At 34.5% G+C, this 24,752-nt stretch overlaps 1 protein-coding gene across 3 annotated transcripts in view; it reads right to left on the bottom strand.

Annotated features, from left to right (window-relative positions):
* The window catches only part of RASA1 (RAS p21 protein activator 1), a 120,642-nt gene that overhangs the window by 43,039 nt on the left and 52,851 nt on the right, over positions 1 to 24,752 (bottom strand). For all 3 annotated transcript variants that reach the window (XM_037032353.1, XM_037032354.1, XM_037032352.1), the window contains exons 2-9: positions 24,191 to 24,343; positions 23,136 to 23,271; positions 22,462 to 22,532; positions 16,763 to 16,880; positions 12,955 to 12,986; positions 8,615 to 8,667; positions 6,317 to 6,467; positions 3,981 to 4,059 (exon numbers count right to left, since the gene is read on the bottom strand). In XM_037032353.1, coding sequence (XP_036888248.1) covers positions 3,981 to 4,059; positions 6,317 to 6,467; positions 8,615 to 8,667; positions 12,955 to 12,986; positions 16,763 to 16,880; positions 22,462 to 22,532; positions 23,136 to 23,271; positions 24,191 to 24,343 — 793 coding nt within the window. The remainder of the gene's footprint in view (positions 1 to 3,980; positions 4,060 to 6,316; positions 6,468 to 8,614; positions 8,668 to 12,954; positions 12,987 to 16,762; positions 16,881 to 22,461; positions 22,533 to 23,135; positions 23,272 to 24,190; positions 24,344 to 24,752) is intronic.

Here is a 24,752-nt window from a genome sequence, read left to right as displayed (position 1 = left end):
GCTTCCCCTGCACGACCCTCAGGAGTGATCTGACAGCACACACCAGACCCCAGGAGAGAGAGACAACTGAGCGAGGCAACGGCACTGGTAAATCCACAAGTGCACACCGGAAAGAGAGAGCCTGAGGATGGGAACCCAATTTGTGTGGTTCTCTTGAGTTCCAAAAGGACAGATAAGCAATTAGGGGAACTTCTGGGTATTATGGACTTGAATTTCAGTCCTTTTGGGAACATAGGAATTTCCATACTCTGCAGGAGAGGTTGGCTTAGAGTAGGATTGCCCTTAACTCTGTTAATAAAAACCTCTTTCCTTTCCCATAAATATCCCTGTTATGCCTGTACACAGCAGCAAGCAGCCAGACCCCTGGCCGCCCTGTGACAAGAGAGAGACAAAAGCCTCAGACAAAGGACCAGTGCGTGCGCTCTCTCTCTCTGGGCGGCAATCCTCACCACTCCCTTTCCCTTTTGCTTCTCCCACTTCTTTCCCCACAGGTGTGCTGCTACTAAGCTCTATGGCAATGGGCAAGTGGCAGCTTGTTCGAGGCTAATGCTCTGAACCCATCCCCAAATTCTGCTTTTCTCTGAATTCCCAGTGAGCTAAGGCAGCCCACCCTAGGCTCTCCTGTTGCTTCTTCTCTACTAAGCCCTGTCTTGTTTTACTGTCCCAGGTTTAATAAATGTGCCCTCTCAGTCACCTGAACTTGTGTTGTGAAATCTTTCCTAGACAAAATCAAGAACCCACACACCACCAGTTGGCCCTAAGCAGATCCACTCAGGGCCAGGCCCCCCGAGTGGTAAAACTTGATGCTTTAAGTAATTTAATTATCCTCTCAGGTCCGTTTCCCTATCTGTAAAAAGGGCATAATTACAGTATCAACCTCATCAAGCTGTTAAAAAAATAAAATACATTAATACTTTTAAGAAACAGTACCTAAAACATACAATGCTCAAAAACTGTTATTTTTATCGTGGGGTGAGTTGTCTCAAAAGGCTGCTGCTTTTGTCTAATGTCTGTTTCACAAAGTTTTAGTTCCACAGAGTAGGCAGACCTGGCTAGGACTCTTAGGCTTTTATTCCAACTCCTTTCTCTGAGTCAGGTTTTGCAGGGTCATCTCAAGGGAAATGAGCTAATGATTTTCTAGGTAACCAGTTTTTCCATTAACAAAAGGACTTTTATAATAGCTATATCATGCTGTAAAGACAAGTAAATATCTTGATCTCTAAACTTCTTCTATAATCTACTTTTACTCCAGGCCCAAACCAGTACCCTTCAAAGAACATAATGGTTTTTATGTAGCAATCAAATTGCTTTGTAATCCACATCAGTTATTTCTGAAGTATTCAGTGCATCAGTAGGCACTTACATGAAAAACAAGTTTGAGGTTTGTTCAGGTCTGAAACAGTAACATATGCAAGTATGGGGCACACTGTATATTTGAAGTAATTATTAGAACAACCTTATAGCCCTGGCTCGTGTGGCTCAGTAGTCTGAGAGCTGGTCTTTGAACCAAAAGGTCATGGGTATGATTCCCAGTCAAGGCACATGCCTGGGTTTCAGGCCAGGCCCCCAGCTGGGGGTGGGCAAAAGACGGTCAATGTATCTCTCGCACACCAATGTTTCTCTCCCTGACTTCCCATCTCTCTAAAAATAAATAAATAAAATCTTTTTAAAAATTATATTTAAAAAAACTTAAAACTTAAGTATAAAAAGTTTTCTAGATGCCACATGCTATTATGACCACACAATTATTTTTCTAATTGTAAAAACTAAATTAGAAAATTCTAAGCAAAAATTCATGATGGGAAAAATGACAATTTGTAGACCAATACATTTTGTGGACTTATGAAACAAATTAAAATCATCAGTAACTCAAAAGCCAATGGAATTAGAATTAAGGATATAGCAATGGGAATGCGTCACAGGATCCGTCATTTGAAGGCACTTCTAACCCCTAATAAAAAGACGTTGAGTAGTGGTTTCCAGGAAGCGTATACAACACTATGGGTTTAAAAAAATAGTCTTACATATGTTATGCATCAAAATAGTGAACAGCCAACGTCTGCCAGAACTGTCAACAAAAGTGGACCATCGAGGCCAATGAGAGTTACTAAGGTGTCAAAGAGGAAGTGCAACTTGATGGATCTTAAACCAGCAGCAACCAGATAAGCAGAGAGGGAGAGAGTGACAGGGAGATAGCAACAAGCACAATGAGATCAAGAGAGATTAGTGATAACACAGAGGGTGAAGTGGGTACTTCCTGCTGAAGAGCAGACATCCATTCCCAAAAAAGACTGGTTGAATATCTAATGTCAGGTACTATTCTAGGCACTGGGAATACAACACAAAACCCCTGCTCTTGTGGACCTTACATTCTGCCAGAAAAGCATGAGGAAATAAAGCAAGATACACAGGATGAGGAAATAAAGCAAGATACACAGGCTGGGGCAAAAGTAGGTTTCCAGTTGTGAGTATGCATGTATTACTATTTATTAATATTTGTATTATTTTCCATACAACTGTAAGCCTGCTCTTGCCCACCCCTGTATTAAAATGGGAGATTATAATAATTGTTAAATTTGCATTAAGCATCAGAATAATGGTCCCCCCCAGCAACTACAATGAGTATTAGATATAGTCATCTGAAACTAACTTGTTAGGAAGAGAAAAAATCAAGACATTAGAGATAGTATAAGTCACAAGTTTAGATGGATACGCAAAACCTCTCACAATCCTTCTTCATGTGTCTGGGCTATTATAGTCAAGCACCACACACACAGTTTGGTCAATGATGACAGAAGTCCCAGAAGATGATAACGAAGCCAAAAAATTCCTGTCACCTAGTGATGCCATGAACGTTGTCATGGTCAGAATGTGGTGGCACAACATACTACCACATGTCTGTGATGATGATACTGTAAACAAACCTACTGCATTGTCAGTCATATAAAAGTATTACCGCATACAATTACGTACAGTACACATGTGATAATAAACAACTATGTTACTGATTTATGTATTTACACTTTTATTTTTAGCTTGGAATATACATTTTCTACTTATTAAAAAAAAACGTATTTTAACACATTACACTGTGTTATGTCAGCAGCATCATCATACATCTAATGTTTACCTCATCTCCTGATTGTATCATTTCTCTCATATTGTTTGTGGACTAACTCGTTGCACAGGCCATCTAGGTTTGTGCAAGTACACTCCATGATGGTCTCAAAAAGACCACACTGCGTAACAACGCATTTCTCAGAACACACCTCCACCATTCAGCAGCGCACGCCTATGTCCTGTTTTTGCTATTACCTTTCCCACCACACTTCAGAAAGTATGATGGGAAAGAAACAGAGGCTAATTAATCTCCCTATGCATTCAGGAACTAATATTCAACAGACCCTCTTGTTCAAGGCCAATTTTTCCTATTGTGTTCAGTAGTCACTCTGCCTCCTCTAGGAACTGGAATATCCCTCACCCACCATTCCCTCTCTCCTATTTATAGTTGGCTTTACTCAGAGTATAAATACATGCTCAAAACTCACTTACCATAAAACTATAGACAAATAAACAAAGAAATAAGCTTATGTACTCTTGGTCCTATATTTTCTTCTAGCTATCATTTTTTATATAGTTTCTTTACTTACCAAGCTCACCTAGAGAAGCCTGGCTGTGACTTCTCCTTGCTGTCTCCACTTTAGCCTCCAACAAACTCACTCCTTGACCCAGTGCAATTTGGCTTCTGCCCTCACCACTGCTTCTATTCTCAAAAAATCATCAAGGACCTCCTAATTATCTAGAACCAACATAAATAAAAACTAAGAGATTCTCTTACAATGTACTTTCCAAAAGAATTTGAATAATCCACAGTTTTAAACTTTATCTAATTTAAATGCATGAGTGTGTATGTAAACATACCACCAAATTGCATTTGGAAATAAAATGCTAATTATTACAGTAAGAAAAACAGCACTGACCTGCATTGGTACAGGTTCCTTAAGATAATAACCTTCAACAATTTGTTCTTTCCGATAGTGATCTATGATGTCCCCAATGCTGTTAAAATAAAAATTACTTATATTGACATAATTTTTCTCATAAAAAATGCAAATCTTGAAAAAAAAAGGCAAACCCTATTAGCAAAGATTATATATTTGCAAGTTTTTTAAAAGCAGATAACTGTAATACACTAATAGAATATATGATCATAATATATACATTATTTTAGAAAAACAATAATGTTCCCAATACGGATTTACATCCAGAATTCCTTAGTCAGAGATTCCAATTTTCCATAAGCATACTTAAAAATCACTATTGAGAAAAGAACAAAAAGTCCACCTTTAAAATTTTTAATAACAGTGAGACATGACAGAGAAGAAATGGCATTAATTTACTAGCAAGTGGTGAGTTCAGGTGAACTTTAGAATTTTTATCACCAAAACATTTATATATTCTGCTTTTATAATAATGATAATTTGGCCTTAGGTTATAAAACATAAATAGCAGGTGAAAGCAGAATCAAATTTTAAAAAAGATCAGAAGCAAATCTTACATGTAGGATTAATACTACAATAGCAAAGGCTTATTTGATGACTTTGATTAAAAGTGCTACCAAATATTCTTTATATTTGGGAAATATTTTAAGCAAAACTACAAATAAATGACATTATATATTTTAACACAAATTTTAACATGACATGAGTTTTTAAATATAAAAAAATGTTTCTCTATTATATCAGTAGGCCATGTTATCATCCTGAATATTTAAACTCTAGAATTTTAAACATTCCTTTAGTATACTATAAGGATAAGAACTTTAGGGACCCCCCCAAAACATGTCTCTTAATCTACCATTTGATTTTTTTCATCTTCTTCCTATAGCTATAGCAATTGAAATACAGATAGACATGGTTGGATATGTATCACTTAATTTTTTTCATAGTTCTTCCCACTGATAGAATAGTTGGAATATATGCAGGGTGGGGGAAAAGTAGGTTTAAAGTTGTGAATACTCAAAACACAAAGTGTAGTCTTGGATTATTATTTATTAATTATTTTATTATCTTCCATATAAACAACTGTAAACCTACTTTTCCCCACCCTGTATTTTACGGGCTGCTTCCATACACAGGAAAAATTTATATCTTTGCAAAATGTGTATCATAAGGAAGGACAAGTCTTAAACAAACTAAACCTAAAATAAATCTACATAAATTATTTTACCTTTTAAAATTCACAAGATGGACATTTATCAATCCAGTTAAGAGTGCATGTTTTGAATTCAGTTTTATATATGCCAAATCCCTAGAAAACTGGACAATAGGCAAAATTAATCTAACTTCATTTAGAGCTCAAGTTTCAACTAGCTGGATATTCAGTGAGGCTGTCTACATCAGACTAATGCAGAAGTACTAGCAGTTTATGTGTAAGGTGTGCAAAAGGATTCACCTGTCTATACTCACATCTTTCACCTGTCACTTCTTAACTGTCCACTTAACTTCTCAAAAGCAACTAGAACTTGTATTTTTGTTTATTTGTTCGTTTTGTTACGCTGTATTTTCCAGATAAACCAGTCACTGGATCCCTCTATACACTCAAAAGTTGAGCTGGAACTGAGAAATATTCTCAATGGGATGGAGAATGATGCTATGGCATTTTATCTTATGCAAACCTCAAAAGAGGAAAACAAGGCTTTTCTAGAATTATCCAGTATGGGCAAACCTTTATAGTCAGAAATAAATGGTGATTTTCTATTATACAAAAAAAGATGACATTCTGCTATATGATTTCTTTATTGATATTTTACCTTGTTAAGTGATTAAAATCCATTTTGAGTTTTAGGACAAGCAAAGAGTTTACTTAGACTTTTAAAGGTGAAAAATAAGAAGAATAATCACAAATAAGAAATACCAATTTGAGAACCCAATTACATTTGTAGCAAGACTCAAGTTATTCTTTACGAATGTTTTTTCTATTAAAATGCCTCAATGCTTAAGTAATTTATTTTCCTTCCAAGATATTTTGCTGTCATACAAATATATGGATTTAGCAAATTTGCTGCTTATAAATGCAATTTTTTGATTATTTATGCACAAGCTATACATTCTGTTTGAAGGAAACAAGTTATCAATATGTATTCATTTTGGACGCTGTCTAAAGAATTCTTAGCCATGACTACTACTAAATTATTAAAGGTCTTGTAACTTTAAATTTTAAAAAGTCGGAAGCTATCATTTTGAATGTTATATTAGTGACATATCAACCATTTTTGCCAAAAGTAAAAGAAAACTAAAAACTTCACGTAACTTACCTGTTATAATATCGGCCTCCCATCATAAACTGATTGTTTGGTGTTGGACATATTTTAAAACGCTGAATGTTTTCACTGGTCCGAAAATAAAGTGAATAGTCACCAGGAGTGTTATCTGAGGGCCTCACAAGAAAACTGCAGACTTGGCCAACTGTAAAAATTAGACTATTAGTTTTAGTCCCTAATTATCAAACTGAAAAAGTGTTAAGTATTATAATTACAAAAGCACATTCAAAAGTCATAAACATATACTAATTTTCACCAGGAACTTATTTTATAGTAAAGATAATTTTAGGACTTTTCAAAAAAAAATTTCCAGTTTATGAGTCACAGCTATCCAGGAAGTTGCTTGTGTTTCTTAAATAAATACATAGGGCAGAAGTTTGCAGCAATGATTTCTGGTTAATAATGTCTATACCTGTCAAAGCTGGAAAAAATAATCTAAGCACAGGGGGATACTAGCTAAAACTGCCCGATTCTGTTTGCACACCCACTTAGTAAATAAGAATCTAAAAAGTTACAGTGAATTTTGTTTAGAAGTACTCTGTACTTCGTCAATGCTTTTGATTAAACATTAAAATAGTAACTAATAAAATAGTAAAAGCTTACAAAGGTAGATTCAAAACAAATGAATAATTTGTGTACCTTATAAAAATCAATATACATGCATTATATTTCATTCAATAGGTATGGTACTGAGAAGTCAGGTAGAGGCAAGTTAATATGAAAATATTTTACATATAATTTTAGAGATGTCTTTTTGGTATCTTCAATTGGCTGTGACTCAACACTAAGGGGCTCTTGCCTCTTCTGTCTACGTCCTAATGATACAGATCAGAACGTGATTGCTTTTAGGAGAGCACAATGAACACTCATAATATCAGATGTAATTTTTCTGTAAATTACAAACAGTTCCAATAATCTAACCAGCAACTTACTATCAAGCCATTATGAAATTACTTGACTGTTCAACATGAAGAATAGGAATTACTGCAAACTATGCAAGTGCTTATGTATACTTTTCAGAGGAGAAAAGTCACCAGACTCTTGAAAGAGCACATAGCCCAGTGAAAATAAAAACTAATGTAAGGCAATTAAGTTTAGGGCCTTTCACCTTTATATGCCTAAAACAAGAGTGCAAGTATTTGGTGGTGCACACTTAAACTGATATTCAAAATTCAGTACATTCACTAAAATAAATATTTTGGTCCCACTGAAAGTTGATAGCATGTAATTTTGGTTGAGCATTAGTCTCTATTCCTTAGTACCATGTAGCATTATCATATTTTTATTTTTAACCTATCTAACCTACATCCTCACAAAAAAACTGAACACTTCCAAAACTGCCTCATAGTGTTCAAAAGAGCAAAGCAGTAACTACACTAAAATGCAATGCCTTGTAGCATAAAAATCACGCAAATAACGTATTTAACAATCAGCGGTTTATTTACCACAAATACACACTATTGAACTCTGGCTGTTTAAAGAACTAAAACTTCTCAATTACAGACTACATATAAACTTGTCTCAGATCCCAAAATGATATGATTTACAGTAAAAATACTTGGTAGTTAATTAAGTCTTAAATTTTTAATGAAGGTGATAACAGGATGGTTTTTGTTTTAAATGTAAACTCACCATACAAGTTAATTTTTACTTTGCTTATCTCTACATCCAGAGTTCTGGGAAATGTTGAAAAATAATACATTTTAAATAATGCCCAATTATGTGATTCTTAAGTACACAAAGATAAATGCAATAACATCTGCTGCAGCTGAACAGCAAAAACAAAACAAACAAACAAACAAAAAACAGTATAATATTCCAAGAGGTTGCTCATAAATTATAGTACTTATACAATGAAAAACTCATGGTAATTAAAAATGAGAATGAAAATTTATATTTGCAGATATAAAATGATCTCCCAAAATACATCCTAACATAAAAAAAGTATGTTGCATGTTCCTGTGAGTGTGTGTGGAGCAGTATGTACAGGGGATGTATTTAGGGGTGAGGAAGACTAGAACACTTCAAGAAAAAAACTCATCTGATGCTTCTTCTGGAGAAGAGGAAAGGGGTCTAGGACAGAAGGAAAACATACTTCACTGACTATAATTATACTGCATGTATGTTTTCAACTAATAACACCAAAAATACCATTTCCTCTGTGCTGGGCAAGCAAATACAATCTGCATAAATATAAATGAATGCTAAAAGCAAAACACATGATAAATAGATTGCCTTTTCTTTTCTTTCTAAACAAAGGCATTAGAAAAAAGCAAGTGAATATACAAGTACCTGTCATTAGTAAATTATAAGCTTCTTGTTTGGAAATTTTCCCATGGAACCATCTTAAAAAGAGAACAAATTAAATATGTAAATCAAGTCTTTTTGGCTGTTACACAAACACAACAAAACGACTGATGTAAGTGTAATTCAATCTGACATAATAAAATAATTCCTTTTTTATCTATGTTACTATACTTTCTAAACATGTAAAAATGTCAATAAAATGAGAAAAATCAGGGACTATCTAGTATGAACTACAATTTCCATATTAATTACCAATGTAAAAACAGTGGTGATTTTAATCCTGATAAACTATTACATCCTTACATCATAGCTAGCGTTCTCCCTTCTCTTTATTAGGAGGGAGAGATGGTACAGATAGAGGCCACCACAGAATTACCCCGAAAAAGAAAAAAAGGGACTAAATTCTCTTGTTTTTCTCAAAATGAATTTTCATATATTATGTGATAAGTAGATTCTCTCTTCAAGTAAAATCAACAAGGCTGATTCCTACTTTACTGAAAATCAGAAAATAAGATTAAGTACATGAAAAAAAGTAAATATCACAATCAAGAAATGAAAGAAAAGAGTCCTGGCTAGTTTAGCTCAGTGGATTGAGCACAGGCCTGTGAAGCAAAGGGCTGCTGGTTCGATTCCCCGTCAGGGCACATGCCTGGGTTGCAGGTCAGGTCCCCAGTGGGGAACACATGAGAGGCAACCATCCATTGATGCTTCTCGCCCTCTCTTTCTCCTTCCCATTCCCTCTCTCTAAAAATAAATAAATAAAATATTTAAAAAAAAGAAATGAAAGAAAAGAACAACTTAGTATTCCTAATTCTATTTGAGCTGACGACCTATCAAATTAGACTGCTACAAGTTTATGTCTGCATACTTAAAATAAGCCTTTGGAAAGTATCGTAAATGGCATTACAGTCAAGATCTGTTATATAATAATAAATAAAGTATTTGCATTTTACCCTAAAATAAAAATAACAGATCTCATTTAAAAAGTTAATTGCTAGTAAATGAACTACTTAAAATCTCCTCTATTTACCTAAAGGACTATTATATATCTGATTAACACATGTAAACACCAAGCTGAAAATTCAAGATCAACTCTCTACTACTTTGCCATATATTCTTAGGGCCTATTATTTTTAGTAGTGGCTTAAAGAGCAAGTAGGAAAGTAAAAATACTACCAGACTAAAAGATATAAGCACTCTAAAATCCAGTGTTACAAGTTTAGAGGCTATTCATACTCTTTTAAATTAACTACATTATTACTGATCAAAGTATTAAAATGTAACAATTTTACCTTTTCACATGAAATGTGAATGAATGAAATGCTAAACTTTTAAATTATCTCTTTAACTCTATGCCAACCATTAACACACTAATTCTGATCTCCCAGGGCTCTCAATGCAAATTATGATCAATATAAAGAAAGTATACAACAACTGGAGCAGTCCAGGCTGCCTTACAAGGTAGTAAGGTTCTATATATTACGTTCAATTATATTCTAAATGACTGTTGACTACAAATGCTAGAATAAGACTTCTATATTCCAGGGGAGAATTGACTAAATGACCTCAAAGGCCAATTCTATAATTTTATAGCTAGAATAAAAGAGAAAAGGGGAATTCAAAAGTGGGGGGGAAGGACAACAAATGGGAGTTTACAGAACAAATTAGCAATATTCTTTTCTGAAAGGGTTAGATTTGAGTTTTTTCACTCATATATTTATTACCTATATGTAACATGTATGTATTTCAAACACATGGTTAACATGACTGACAGAAAGATAAATCTGTTTCTTAGGAGGTCCCCATACTAGTAAGAAAAAGGGACACAAACACTATACGAACATAAATACAATGTGCTGAGAGCATTTTTGGAATAACAGAGAAGGGGCATCAGTTCTATGGGATGTATATGATAAAGGAAGATTTCTTAAGTGTAAAAAATGAGTTAAGTCTTTGAGTAAGAGTAAGAATTAACCAAAAACAATAGAGGGGAGGTTCTGGCCAGGTTGCTCAATTGGTTAGAGAGTTGTCCCCACATGCCAAGATCGCAGGTTCTGTCCCTGGTCAGGGCACGTATCAGCTAATGGATGCATAATGAAGTAAATGGAACAGCAAATCAATGTTTCCCTCTCTCTCTCTCTCTCTCAAAAAAAGGAGGGATTCTGGCCTAGGGAGTAGCTTGAGCAAAGAAGAAAATATTATGCATATTAAGATCTATAAGCTGGAGAGTGTAATACTACAAATGACAAAGGGTAGGACTAGAAAAGCACACAAGGATTAGATCAGAGGATCCTTTCAGAATTTACTAAGGCAAATATGGCAGAGAACCAGTCAAAATATTTAACTGAAAAAGTAATACTGTCAGATAACATGTTTTAGTTAGATGAGTCTGGCTACTGGAATAACAGATCTGCAGAGACTAAAGCATTAAGAAAGACCACCTCCAAGGTTGTTGCTACATCAAATCCTGGTAAGAGATGAAAAGTGCTTAACCTAGAATACAGTTGTTCAAGATACTGAGAAGGTGGCACACAGTCAAGAAATGTTTTAGGAGATAAAATGACCAGGATGTGGCACTTATATAATGGAAATAGGGAACGGGAAAAAACACAGCTAAAGTTATACCACCTATTTAATCTTAAAGGCCACTCGTGGATGTTACTGAGAACATTTCACTGTCAGTCTCCACTTTAGGAAATTAGAAGAACCTGACAAATTAAACTTAAACCAACAATGCAAATTAAGCTTATGCTAAATACCTAATGAAAAGTGTAAATTTCAAAAAACTGATCAATCACAACAGTATTAAATTTTAAAAAAGACTTCCAAGAGGAAGTGGGATACTTTATGCTATGAGAAAACTGGATATAGTTTTAAATGTTATAAGCATTTGACATTTGACCAACATTTGACATTTTTCTTTGTTTAAATAAATATATGGTATTATGTTAATAGTGCTAAAAATACAGATTTCTAGCTGCTCCTCAAATACAACAGAATTTCACAACACTAGACTCTCAATTCTTGCACAGATCAGTTAGAGTGGTGACCCCAGCACAGGCAAACACTTTTCTAGTTTTTTTTTTTTACTTTTCTAGTTTTTGACTTCTCAGTCTTCCCTAATGTAAAGAGTGAGTGCCAGCTGCCATTTATTACCACTTGCAGTGGTGTTTTCTTACAGTAGGAAAGCAATTACACATACCTTGACCTCTCTCAAGAGAGAGAATAAGAAAGACCAAGACTACTGTAATTTGAGAAAAGTGGGAATATATAAACCTGACCTATTTCATTTGCTTACATTATCTGTATGTCCCCTCTAGGCATTAGAATTTGTAACTTCTGATAGAGGTAGTGGGGAAACGTTAAACTAACACAGTCAACAAGGTACAGTCTCACTGGGAGCCTTTTTAGTAGTTACACAGAACAATATAGAGAATGAATTCAGAAAAATATCTGTTTCACTTAAGGAAGGGTAAGGAACTAAATAAGGTGACTGTAAGAGGGAGTATTCATTAAGTTTAATATTTTTGTATGTTCAAATGATTAGGGGAAAAATGAGCAAATAATTGAGAGGCATGCCTTAAATTCCACCCATTACTGCTGACAGAACGGCAAAAAAAAAGTTCCACCAAACAGATATTACAAGATAAAAAAATGGTATATTAAAATAATCTGAGTCAAACAAAGTTGGGATTAAGAGTTAAGATCTTCAAGGACAAAAATAAAATTAAAGCAAAGCTAAACACAACATGGAGTGATTTCCCATAAGAGTTTATTGGTTACAGCTATAATTTCTGGAATATAAGAGACAAATGTAGCAAATAGCAGCTGTAGTAAAACCTGCTACAAGGTACTTAAAATCAGCCTAAAGAGACTATGAAAAGAAAGTCCTTGCACAGCTTACTAATATGGTAAATAGTCATGATCTTGAGGAAAAGGTCTCTGTTCCTCCGAAAATACTGAACCATAAAATACATAAAAGCTTGGTATAAAAGCAAAACATGCTACTGATAAATCAATAAGAAAATAAAGAAAAATGTGAGAAATGCTGACATTTATAATGTTATTAATGTAATATATATTGAAAAGACCTTAGTTTGCTGATGTAAAAGCTATATATGGATATGAGCTATCTTCATCATTTCAAATTAAGACTTTATCACTAGGTCTGTAAGAAAATAGTTAAACAGTAGTTCCTCAGATAAATGAAAAAATGAAGTCAGCCCCAAAAGTATCGATTTTTTTTATAAATATTTTTTTGGCCAAAGTCATCCTATTAGTAGTTTACAATATTTTTTTCCTTTTAATAATTAACACAAACTCACATTTTGCCTTCATGTGGATCTTCTTCCCGGCCCTAAAGGGGAAGACATTAAGACAGTATTTTATATAATTAACTATTAATCTATTTTTATTAAGGTTAACAAAAAACATACCTTCAAACATCTCTACACTGCCCTTCATGTTTGTTTATGTATACATAAGATGTTTCTGTTCCAGAAATATCTTTCCAAAACTCTTTCCTACTCTTCTTCCCTTATTGTAATTTCTCTAATTCAGGCCCTTTTTCCCCCTTTTCTTATGACAGTAACTCGACTAGTATGACTATCTCTGTGCCCTGTCGCATCACTCTAATCTGCATTTGCCTTACATTAAGAACACTAAGGCAAACCAAAAAAACATATTTTAAAGAACCAAACATTTAACGTCCCCTATTGCCTACAAATTCCTCAGCTTACAACCAAAGTCCTGTATCACACGACTAAGTCTATGTTTCCAGTCCCATCCTATTAATTCCCTTTGGATATTTACACCATCATCACACGTAACTACCTCCTTGTTAATCTATACTCTCCAAACACTGTAGCTTGTTCTTTTTCACTTTTCCACTCAATGCTTTCTGTTGGTTGAAACCTAAACCACCCAGGATCCATCTCAAATACCACCCCTGAAGTGAAACACTGGGTCCCTAAAATGTAAATATGAACTTTGAATAGAAAGGGCGCTCTTCCTTCATCTTTTGAACTTTACCGTACTCTATTTGACACTTCCACTATTTAATATACCTCCCCCAGTGTTATTCATTCTGTTATAATAACTATTAACATCTTAAGCTCTCAGTGCTTCTTTCTTTGAACCCATCACAAACACAACGACTTGCACAATTTGGGCACATAATTTTCACTGAATATACAGTACAGGGTAGGGCAAAACTAGTTTATAGTTGTGAGTACCCAGAACACAGTTAATTATGGTTCATTTTCCATATAAACAAATGTAAGCTTCCTTTTGCCCTACCCTGTATATGTTGAACTGTAGTCCTAGTATACAGCACAGTACATGGCACTGAGCTGTCACTGAATAATGAAAGAAAGAGTAGAAAAATGGTCTAAGTGAACATGGATTTACTTCTCTCAATTTGGTTCTCATTCATCAAATACCTAACCAAACTAAAGTCAAACATTTCAATGAGTGCCTATAATATTACAAAGCAGTATGCTAGAAAATATTATATGAAAACAAAATATATTATCATTGCCCGAAAGGAGTTAATCTCTACAAAAGAGGTTTACACAGAAAGTTAATTCTATACAATACAATGTAATATAAAATTAGGGTGCTATGGAAACACAAGAGGAAACAATTTAGCCCAAGAAAATCCTGAGATACATAAAATCTCTGTGAAAGAAAGGGCAACACCTGAGCTGAATGGGTAAAGATGAACCCATTTTACAAGGCAGTCTAGAAGGACAGGAATGTCAAGGAAGAGGGAATAGAATAGGCATAGAGACAATCATTCATTCAACAAACATTTACTGAATGCCTACTGATGCCAGACACTTCCAGGCAATGGGCATACATCACTGAATCAGACAAAACTCACAGGCTTACATTCTAGAATTAAGACACAGAAGTCTAATTGTCCTTGGAGAATTTCAGGGTGGGAAATTCCTTAGATAAAACCACCAGCTGAATGCCTGAAATCTAGGCAATCTCCAAATGGCTTTTCAATGTACAAGGAATAACTGTGTTCCATTGAAGATCATTATGAAAAACTATTTTGAATACTGGAGTAAAAATTGTTTATAACTCCAACTTGAAACTAGGCCACTATTAATTTAAAGTATTACTATATTAGCCCTGGCTGGTGTGGCTTAGTGGATTGAGCGCGGGCCTGCAAACCAAACAACTGCGGTTCGATTCCCAGTCAGGGCACATGCCTGGGTCACAGACCAGCTCCCAGCGGGGGACTCGCAAGAGGCAACCATTCATTGATGTTTCTCTCTCTCTCTCTCCTTTCCTTCCCCTCTAAAGATAAATAAAATCTTTTAAAAATAATTTTTTAAAAGTATTACTATATTAATTTCTAGCAACCACATCACATTGTTTACTGCTGAATTATTCACTTTTTCTGTCTTTTTTTCTTCCCTTGTATTGACATTAGATCATGTCTCTTCATGTCAAATCACAGGTGGCACATACAAGGCCCAAAGCCCAAGGCTCAAATCCGGCCCTCCACCTTCTTTTATCTGGCCTGGCACCTTGTTTCTACCCAGCAGCAGTGCTGAGCTCTTGCTTAACTATTAAGGAGCAGTTACATTTATACAGCCCTAAAATTACATTCTGCCCTTTGAAGGCAACCGTGAGGCTAATGTGGCCCCCAGTGAAAATGAGTCTGACACCCCTGTGTTAAATTGAGTAATTTTTTTCCTTACTCACTAGGTAACTTTCACTTACCCTTATTAAAGTTTATCTTGTTAAATCTGACCCAAAATTCCAAGAGTACAAAAAAGTTCAACTATACTGTAATTCCTTTAAATAATCAAAATAATTGGGGGAGGGGGGTTATAGCAGGAGAGGAAAATCTAATATAAAAGTTTTAACTAAGAAATTAGCCCTGGCTGGTGTGGCTCAATGGACTGAGTGCCAGCCTGCAAACCAAAGGGTTGCCAATTCAATTCCCAGTCAGGGCACATGCCTGGGGTTGGCGCCAGGTCCCCAATAGAGGGTATGTGAGAAGCAACCATACACTTACATTTCTCTCCCTCTCTTTCTCCTTCCCTTTCCCTCTCACTAAAAATAAATAAAATACTTTAAAAACAAAAGGAAATTTTGTAGTGAAACCAATACAGAGTAAATTTCTTCAGCTTGAACACATCTTGCCTATATGGAATGTTTCTCCTACTGTAGAATACAGAATATTAACATAGGGTTAGGAATTCTAACCCTAGCTCTTCAACTAACTATATGACTACGAGTATAGAATGTATCATACCATTTCCTTAACTCCTCCCACTCTTCTTCAAAAATTTTACTTCTACATATTAAGATCTGACTGTCAATAGAGGCAGACAAGAAAACAAATAGCAAAGAAAAATATTTTCCACTGCCACCTTCATAGAACCAATTAGAGCACAGTTTCACAGCTTATTTCCAGGTTCATGGTATAATTTAAAAGGAGAAGCTCCAACAAGTGTAAAAGGTAACAGAGGGCAATTCCATTTTACTGGGAAAATCTGAAAGGTAAGGGTGAATTCCAAATTTGTTAAATAATGTTTGCTATCTTTCAGTGATACTGAGTATTGCCTCTGAAATACAAATGCTGCTAGAATGCTGACCTCCTGGTTAAAAATGCACAAACGTGATTACTTATACTGTTACTAATAATGTATTATTTGATGACAATAAAAACAAGGGGGATGTTCAAAATGTAGAACCATGTGATGATATATGTGTAACATAACTGAGTTTTTCCAAGGTTATAAGAAAATGATACATATATTTAGAAGATAAAAAATTTGAGATTCACTGATCAGTGGTATAACATCATTTATGATGAAGACAAAAAATACAAATAAGCATAAATGTTAATAAATTTTTGATATTTAGAAATGCATAAAAACTTGAAAATTGGCAGCTATGGATTAAAACATGCTAGCTTGGCTATGTTGTTTTACAAATAAATAGCAATTACTAATAGAGGGCACATTTTAATTAAAAATTCCTTGTACTTGTGAAGGCATTTCACAAATAAAAATGTATTCACAGATAATTTCCCTGATTATATACGTTTCACAATTTTACAAAAAAAAATTAGAACTCCGAGAATGAAAAATATAGAACAACACTTACCACTTCTTCTACAAGGTCTTCAACAATAAGGCCTTGTTCATCTGTTCTTAGATTTGTAACCCACATCCATCCATCTTCCAATTCGTTATGAACAATGAACATATCTCCTTTTAAGAAACTGCAAAGAGCAATTATAAAGTTATTGAAACTAAACTTTTAACTATGGAAATTTGACATGTACCATGCTGCTGAGATAATATGATACTGGAAAAATCTAACAGATTAAAGTCAAATACCCTAGTACCTGGGTGGCGTGACTTAGTGGATTGAGCCCTGGCCTATGAACGGAAAGGTCAGCCGGTAGGATTCCCTGGCAGGACACATGAGTGGGTTAGGGGCTCGGTCCCCAGTAGGGGGCATTCAAGAGGTAACTAACCCATGTTTCTCTCCCCCACGGGTGTTTCACTCCCCCTCTTCCCCTCCCTTCTAAATATTTTTTTAATTTTTAAAATAAAAACAAAGTACCTAGGTTTTTGTCCTATACCTAGAATTATCTACAAGTAAAACTTTTTACAATGAAAACTCTGAATCTTATTTTCCTCATGGGACCTGCACTATCTAGATCACTGGATTATTGTTACAGTCAAACTGGCATTTTCGTAAGCAGTAATTACGTATCTCATTACATTTTTAAGGTATAACTCCAAGAAAACTGAATTTAAAAGTTTAACTCAATTGTATTACTCTTTCAAAGGTAAGTTAGGTATAAAATTAGAGACATAAATTAACTCTTTACACATACAAAGATATACTTGTGTTAGAAAAGTTCAAATAAGCACAATTAGCCTTACTACACAGATGCTTATAAGAATTAACACTTTTCTCATTAAAAACATTAAGTTTTATTTAATTCATTCAGACATCCATGTCCCAACAAGGATAGCATTCTTTCTCTGAAAGTGGTGCCAAGGGATAATATCTTATGTGGACACAGGCACATTTTTCTTATCAGTTTGGAGTACAGGGATGCATATACTACCTAGTTTCTTTTCAATGGAATCTAGATGGTTTCAATTTCAACACAATCCCAGCAGGAATGTGTTGTTTATATATGTCATCAATATAAAACCATCAGTAATTCCTTCAACTTTCCTTTTTTAGGCTTGATCAAATGCCTCTGAGGGCTTAAGGTTTCAAGGTTGGTTGGATGCTACCACTGTCCTCTATCAATATCTGTATCTGTCATATATATTTCTTTTTTATTTTGAGAAAGATAAGAGTAAACTTTTTTAAACAGTAAAGAAATAGGGCAGATAGCAAGTGATACTATTAGCCTATGTAATGGGGAGAACAAGGCCCAGTGTGGTTAAATGTCTCATGTGAAAACTCAGAGCTAGAACAATGCCTTCTAATTCCTAGGTCTGTATTCCTTTTTTTTTTTTTTTTAGAATCCACTAACTTTTTATTTCTTTAAATTTTTTGTTGTATTTTTTCCATTACCACTTATACTCTTTATACCTCCATTCCCCATGCAATCACCACACAGTTGTCCATGTCCGCGGGTCCTTTTTCCTTTCTGCTCAATCCTTCCACCCCCTAACTTTCCCCACCCCCACTAGCTGTCATGCTGCAGAGTCTGTCTGGGTTTTTTTAGATTTATTTAAATATTGTTCAAGTACAGTTTTCTGTCTTATATTCCCAGCCCCCCCTCCCCCAGTGCTCCCCACCTCCCTCCCATTACCCCCCCCACCTTAGTTATTGTTCATGTGTCCTTTATACTTGTTCCTGTGAACCCTTCCCCTTTTCCCCTGTGATTCTCTCCCCTCTCCCCTCTGGACCCGGTCAGCACGTTCTGCATTTCAGTGTCTTTGGTCACATTTTGCTTGCTTGTTTGTTTCGTTGTTTAGGTTCCTGTTAAAGGTGAGATCATATGGTATTTGTCTTTCACCGCCTGGCTTATCTGTCATATATATTTCTTATCAATTTTTCTTTCAGCCTTAATTTTCACAAACCAAAGTTCTATTAAGTAAGTCTAAACAACTTTTCTTCTAAACTATCTCAAGTTTCACTGTTTGTTGGACAAGTTCAAGAAGTTAAGAGGACAGTGGACAAGAAAACTTGAACACAACACTTCAGATGTACTCTATGTGAACAACAGAGAATATTGCATCCTATCTTTTTAACAGCTTACTTTTATTTTATTGATTTTATTGGGTTGACAATGGTTAATAAAACCATACAGGTTTCAAGTATACAACTCAATAAAACATCATCTGCATGGTGCATCCTGTGCTTAGAGCCCAAAGTAAAGCAGAAATTACCACTTAACCAAGCAAACTACTCCTTTCCAGAACCAACTACATTAACACATCCATAAAATAGTTACAAATGAGTAAAAAGGGAGGTACATACAGACAAGAAGGGAAATGAGAAATGACAGGTGTCATTTATTTACCAAAAGCAGTCATCTGAGTTTCTCTTTTGACTTGTTATTATTGCCATGTCATTTTTTATGGTGCAAAAACACAAAATAAAAAACTTACTAGCACAAAATATAATCATAAGATCAATTCTGCCCTGGCTGGTATAGCTCAGTGGCTTGAGCGTGGGCCTGTGAACCAGATGATCGCGGTTCGATTCCCAGTCAGGGCACATGCCTGGGTTGCAGGCCAGTTCCCAGCAGGGGACACACGAGAGGCAACCATACATTGATATTTCTCTCCTGTCCTTCCCTTCCCCTCAAAAGATAAATAAATAAAATCCTTAAAAACAAAGATTAATTCTGTATTATTTTGCATTTTTCACCAAAAGAAGTTAAGGTGCTTTGCTAAATCTCATCAAGCTTCAGCTGTTTTTACATAAAAAAAATGTCACAGGTATGAGCAAATTTTCAAACGACTCATAACTTCATATTTACATAAAATGTGTACAATTCAAACTGTTTAAATTTTCATCTTCCTAAATCATCAGTAGTTCTGAATTTTGAGGTCTCTCAGAACCCCTGTAATCTTAGAAATTAATACCTTAAAAGACTCTTATTTATATGGATTACATCTGACATTTAGCATATTAGAATTTAAAATATAAATGTTTTAAAATATACACCAATTCCTTTAAAAAATAATATACCCCATTATATGGTTATCAAAGAATGTGAAAAACAATTATAGTTTTTACAAATTTAGTGAGAGTATTCTTGTTTTACACTTTAGCAGTTGTCAATGTGCGTTTTAACTGATGGATTTTCATGTTTCTTCCTTTATCAGCTGCAATCTGATATTTTGCTTAAAGTACATGAAGAATATCTGGCTTCAAATAAATACGTAGTTGTGAAAGAGAGGAATATTTTACTAGCCTTTCAGATCATTACAGATGGTGTTACCAAAAAAACCTCAAAAGCAGTACTTTCTTGAAGGTTAGCTGTAATGTAGAATCTAAAACTATTTTATCAATGAACTTTCTATATCTATTCCCATGACAACTATTTGTCTATCTCATACTTTGGATCTTTTTTTACCTGTGCATAATTTTGTAATATCATGCATTGATCATTAAGAAAATACTGGTTCACTGAGCTACGTAGACGCAGATCTTGCAAATGTAAACACATTATACACCATCAATACATCACATTCCTTAATACTGCCACCACTCTCATCAAAAAGCCATTAATTATTTGGAAAACCATCAAACTCCTGATGGCAGATATAGGGTTTCCAAAATTCTAATATTTTATTGAAAGCTCAAATTTTGTCATTAGTAAGAAAAACTGTCAGTTATTTCCCTTGACATAACAGACTCACTTTATTCTTTAAAAAGAAAACACTCAAGTCTGAGTAATCATAGTATACCTGTCATTCTTTCTCTTAAGTAAGAATTGTATGCACAAAAGCAGCAGCTAGTTGAGCTCTGAGTTCATCGTTTTTCCTCAAGACACTGAACTTTGGCATGCAGCAGAGGTGCTTTAAGTATATGTCCCAATTAATCCCATAAAATATTTAAAAAGAGGTGTAGCCAAGGGTTGATATTTAGTAAAATAAATAGCTTTTTACTGTCTGATCAAGAACAATCTTGAGTAAGACTGCTTTGTTTAATTGCAATTGTGTGGCAGTGAAGAACATTATAGTTTGATGCTACTATCTAGATTTGTGCTAAGGCACCAGCAGTTTTACTGTCCACTGCCTTTGTACCATCAGTGTAAATATCATAGTAAAAAAGGCACATGATGTCTTAGTATTATTATACAAATAGTTTTGATCTCATGGGCCCTCTAAATAGTCTCAAGGATCTACACACAAAGTTACAAGAATTGCACTCTGAGAATTACTGTCCTAAATGATCCCACTGGGAAAAATTTGGATAAATTAACAAATTATCCAAAATGCCTAAATTTGTAGTTTACAGCTGTTTATTACATATATTTCCTCCCTTCTCTCTTTTATTGACTTTTCCAGCTTAGATCACTACTAAAGGTATGCCAATAAGAACTAAATAAAAAGTGGATTTGAAGACATTCATATAAAAACAAAATTCCTATTTGGAGATTCCAGATACCGCAGTCTTTGTTTTTTTAAATACCATATTTCCAGAAATATGTTAATACCCCCCAAGGTTATCACCATATTCTAACTGCTCCTTGTTGATTCTGATGAGAAACTGTGTACTCAGATTAGTCAAAGTAGCCTTAAAATTTTACCAGCAATACAGAAATTTTCTATTAGAAAGTTAAGTAGCTTATAGGAGACACCAATAATATAATTATCAAATTATATAGAATATTGTAATAAAAACAAAAAAAATACTGTGTTCTATAGTCCTATACCACTAGTAAAACTTAAATTATTCACCTATCATGTAAAACAGAAGTTTAGTAATCATTTGAGCAGCATTTACTTTACAGTTGAGACACAAATGTCATGTAGTAATAAAAATTAAATGGACTATAGAATATAACCGAATTCTCCTTACTTTGTCAGAGATAGTCTAATAAAAGCTAAGTTACTTCTCCTGTCATCTTCACTGTGGCCACCCTGATCCAAATCCACAGTACCAACAGAAAAGCCAAATAGGGGTTGAAGGAGACTGTTCTGCATGGCATGGGCCCAGCTTCCACTCAGAGATGTACAGGACTCACACTCACAGATAGGTTCTCCCGTGGGGAATCAGGCGTGCAATGTGCCTAGGCTGCTTTGAGTCTTGCTTTTTGCTAAAAACTCCCTCACCCTGATTTGAAGCAAACATTTACGGTAAAGTAACTTCCTAAAATCCATGCTAAACCTTCCAAGGATGTGTATAACCATTCAACTACTTCTGCCTTTTGGTTTGCAATATCCCTCTTCTGGGATGTGATTAGCGGCATTGGCTCCTTTGTTTTCTGTAAAAGGTAACCACCTAAAGCAACCTGTGCACAGTAAATGAGGACCATATTGTAATGTGCCCAGAAACCCAATAACGGCTGGTCATGGCAAGGGCCAAGGCTTTTGCTCCACTTGAGAGAAAAGCCATGCTTTCCCTTTTCTTCCACCAGACTCGGTTGTCTGTGTGAATGTCTCATTTCATCCATAATGACGCAGACACTATGGGCCAGTGTCCACATCAGGGGCACTGGAACGTTAGACTCAATATTAAAGGCACTTTTACTTTGCTGCATGTTATTTCTTCAAATTCCAAAGCTTTCCTGGTCCGAAGGAAATAAATTATCACTGTCTTTCAAACATCTATTTCAAATGCCAATAAATGAGAATATGTTATAAAAATACCTTATTTCATCAGTGTCTGGTACTTTTGTGTAAGGCAGAATGGCTCGAACACGCCTTCTATCTTCTACTGGCTAAAAACCATAAGATAGTAATGTACAAAAATGAATAACCTCTTTATATCAAAGTCAAATCAAGTATGTATTTCCACACAAAGAGAAAGCCAATAAAAACCAACAGAACCATCATTCAAATTACTTTTTTACCGAGGCTCTAAATACCCAAAGCCTGAAAATGTCTTGTTTTTGTTGTATTTATAGAAATTCTTTTAACACATAACCAGTATGTTTTATCAAGTAATATGAATAATCATTACATTTGAAATATAAACTGACCTTTCTCTGATAATACAAAAGCCTTTATAGAATCTTGCAGCAACTTCAGCATTAGAGCTATTATATCACTAATTACTCCTCATTCATTCAAAAATACTTGTTAGGCTATCACCATAGACTACTATTAAAAATATCAAGTAACTTAAATACAAAATTATAGAAAAATTATCTTTCCTTTTTAAAAAATTGTCAGTTTTGCTCTGACAGTACAAGAATTAAAATATAACAGATACTTCTTGAATTATATTAGATAAAAGTCACAAGAAACTGAACAAGGGCTAACCCAATTGGTAAAGTGAAATAATAAAGTTTTGAAAGATATTTTATTCAAGTTTTACTTGCCTCTGGTGGTGCAACTGGATAAAGCAATTTTTCTCCTTTCAGCAAACAGGAAACATGACTGTAATAACCTATTAGGTCCGACAGTGAAGAAAAACGTCTTCCACCAATGTAGTAATCTCCACACATAGCAATAATCCTATTTGTACAGGAAAGGAATACAGTATAACAAAAACCTTCAAAGTCAATTTTGAAGACCAAGCTCCATAAAGAAATTATAAATCCATAATTTTCATACTCTTTTAACTGCATCCCTGCATTAAAATACCACTTAATGAATATCTTCACCATACGCTAATTACTTAAGGTTATTTCTACAAATATATATGTATGCATTAGATATGAGATACATATAACACTATAAACCTCAATTACATAATTCATTGCATTATTTGTGCATCCATCCTCAGATGTTTCTCACTTTCCATATTAAAAACTGAATAGCAATTTTCATTAGGTTTCTCTAGCTAAAAGCAGTTTATAGAGCTCTTGAAATATTTACAAAGAGCATAATAATTTCCATTCAAAATGTGGTATGACGGTACTCTTAAAGCTTATTTTAAAATGTAAAAATCAAGGGTATAAAAATATTTTATCAATTAACATTATAGACACTAATACTTTTAATACATACAGATTTTGACACATGCACTTGAAAATCTACATGCCCATTTAATTAAAATGAATGTTTGCAGAGTTTCAGAACAGAATAGCTAAAATGGATCTGAATTCTAAAAACTGTTTCTTATATTTTGTTACTCTGTATTTCCACTTTACCACTCAAAGTTTCCTTGTAACTCAAAGAATTTATATTTTAAAAGTGGTAATTATACTGGATTAGCACAGTAACACCCAGCAATAATACTGTTTTTAAACAAAAATGTAAACATCCAACATCTAATCTAAATCATTGATTAAATCATCTCACTGAAAACAAATCTTATTTTCCTTTATTTAAATGTCACTGAGTCATTCACCTTTACTAAAGCAGATATTTTTATGAATAGTACAGCAAAACAGCTATATTATACAGCCTGGTAAAAAGAATAAAGACTTACCTAAAATGGTTGACAACATTTGTCTGGCTAAGAAATGAAAGTACAAAGGACCCTGGCCTCCGATCACTCTCTCTTATAAGGTAACTGCCGGACTTGCCTGCCTGTCTGAGGCGTTCTTCTGCCATAGTTCTATCAAGCTTTCCATGATACCACCTAAGGGGAAAAATTAGGAGATCAGTATAAAAACAGCAACCATAAAGTTACTAATTATATTTTTAAAATATACTACCAGAGGCTATAAATGACTACATGTAACTTTGAACCAGTTATTCCAATTTTAACTCAGTTGGTTTTAACTTCTCAGTCTCTCAAAAACTTTCATTTTCTCTTTATTTTTAATTTGTTCTATAAGCTCAGGCCTAAGCATCTCACCTATGAACCTCTTCCATTTCTGCCCATCTCTCTACTGCCGGGACTGTCCGTATGTTCAAGATACACATATTACAATGAAACCCTTACTTAGAAAAAAGAAGAGTAAGACAGAGAAATGGAAACAAATGATTAACTTATTACTTCTCAACCTACTAAAGAACCAAGATTTGACATTAGGCACATGGTACCT

The sequence above is a fragment of the Sturnira hondurensis genome, unplaced genomic scaffold, assembly GCF_014824575.4.
Source record: "Sturnira hondurensis isolate 20B ecotype Veracruz unplaced genomic scaffold, ASM1482457v3 Scaffold0021354, whole genome shotgun sequence".
NCBI lineage: Eukaryota > Metazoa > Chordata > Mammalia > Chiroptera > Phyllostomidae > Sturnira > Sturnira hondurensis.
This window is presented reverse-complemented; position numbering and strand designations above follow the sequence as displayed.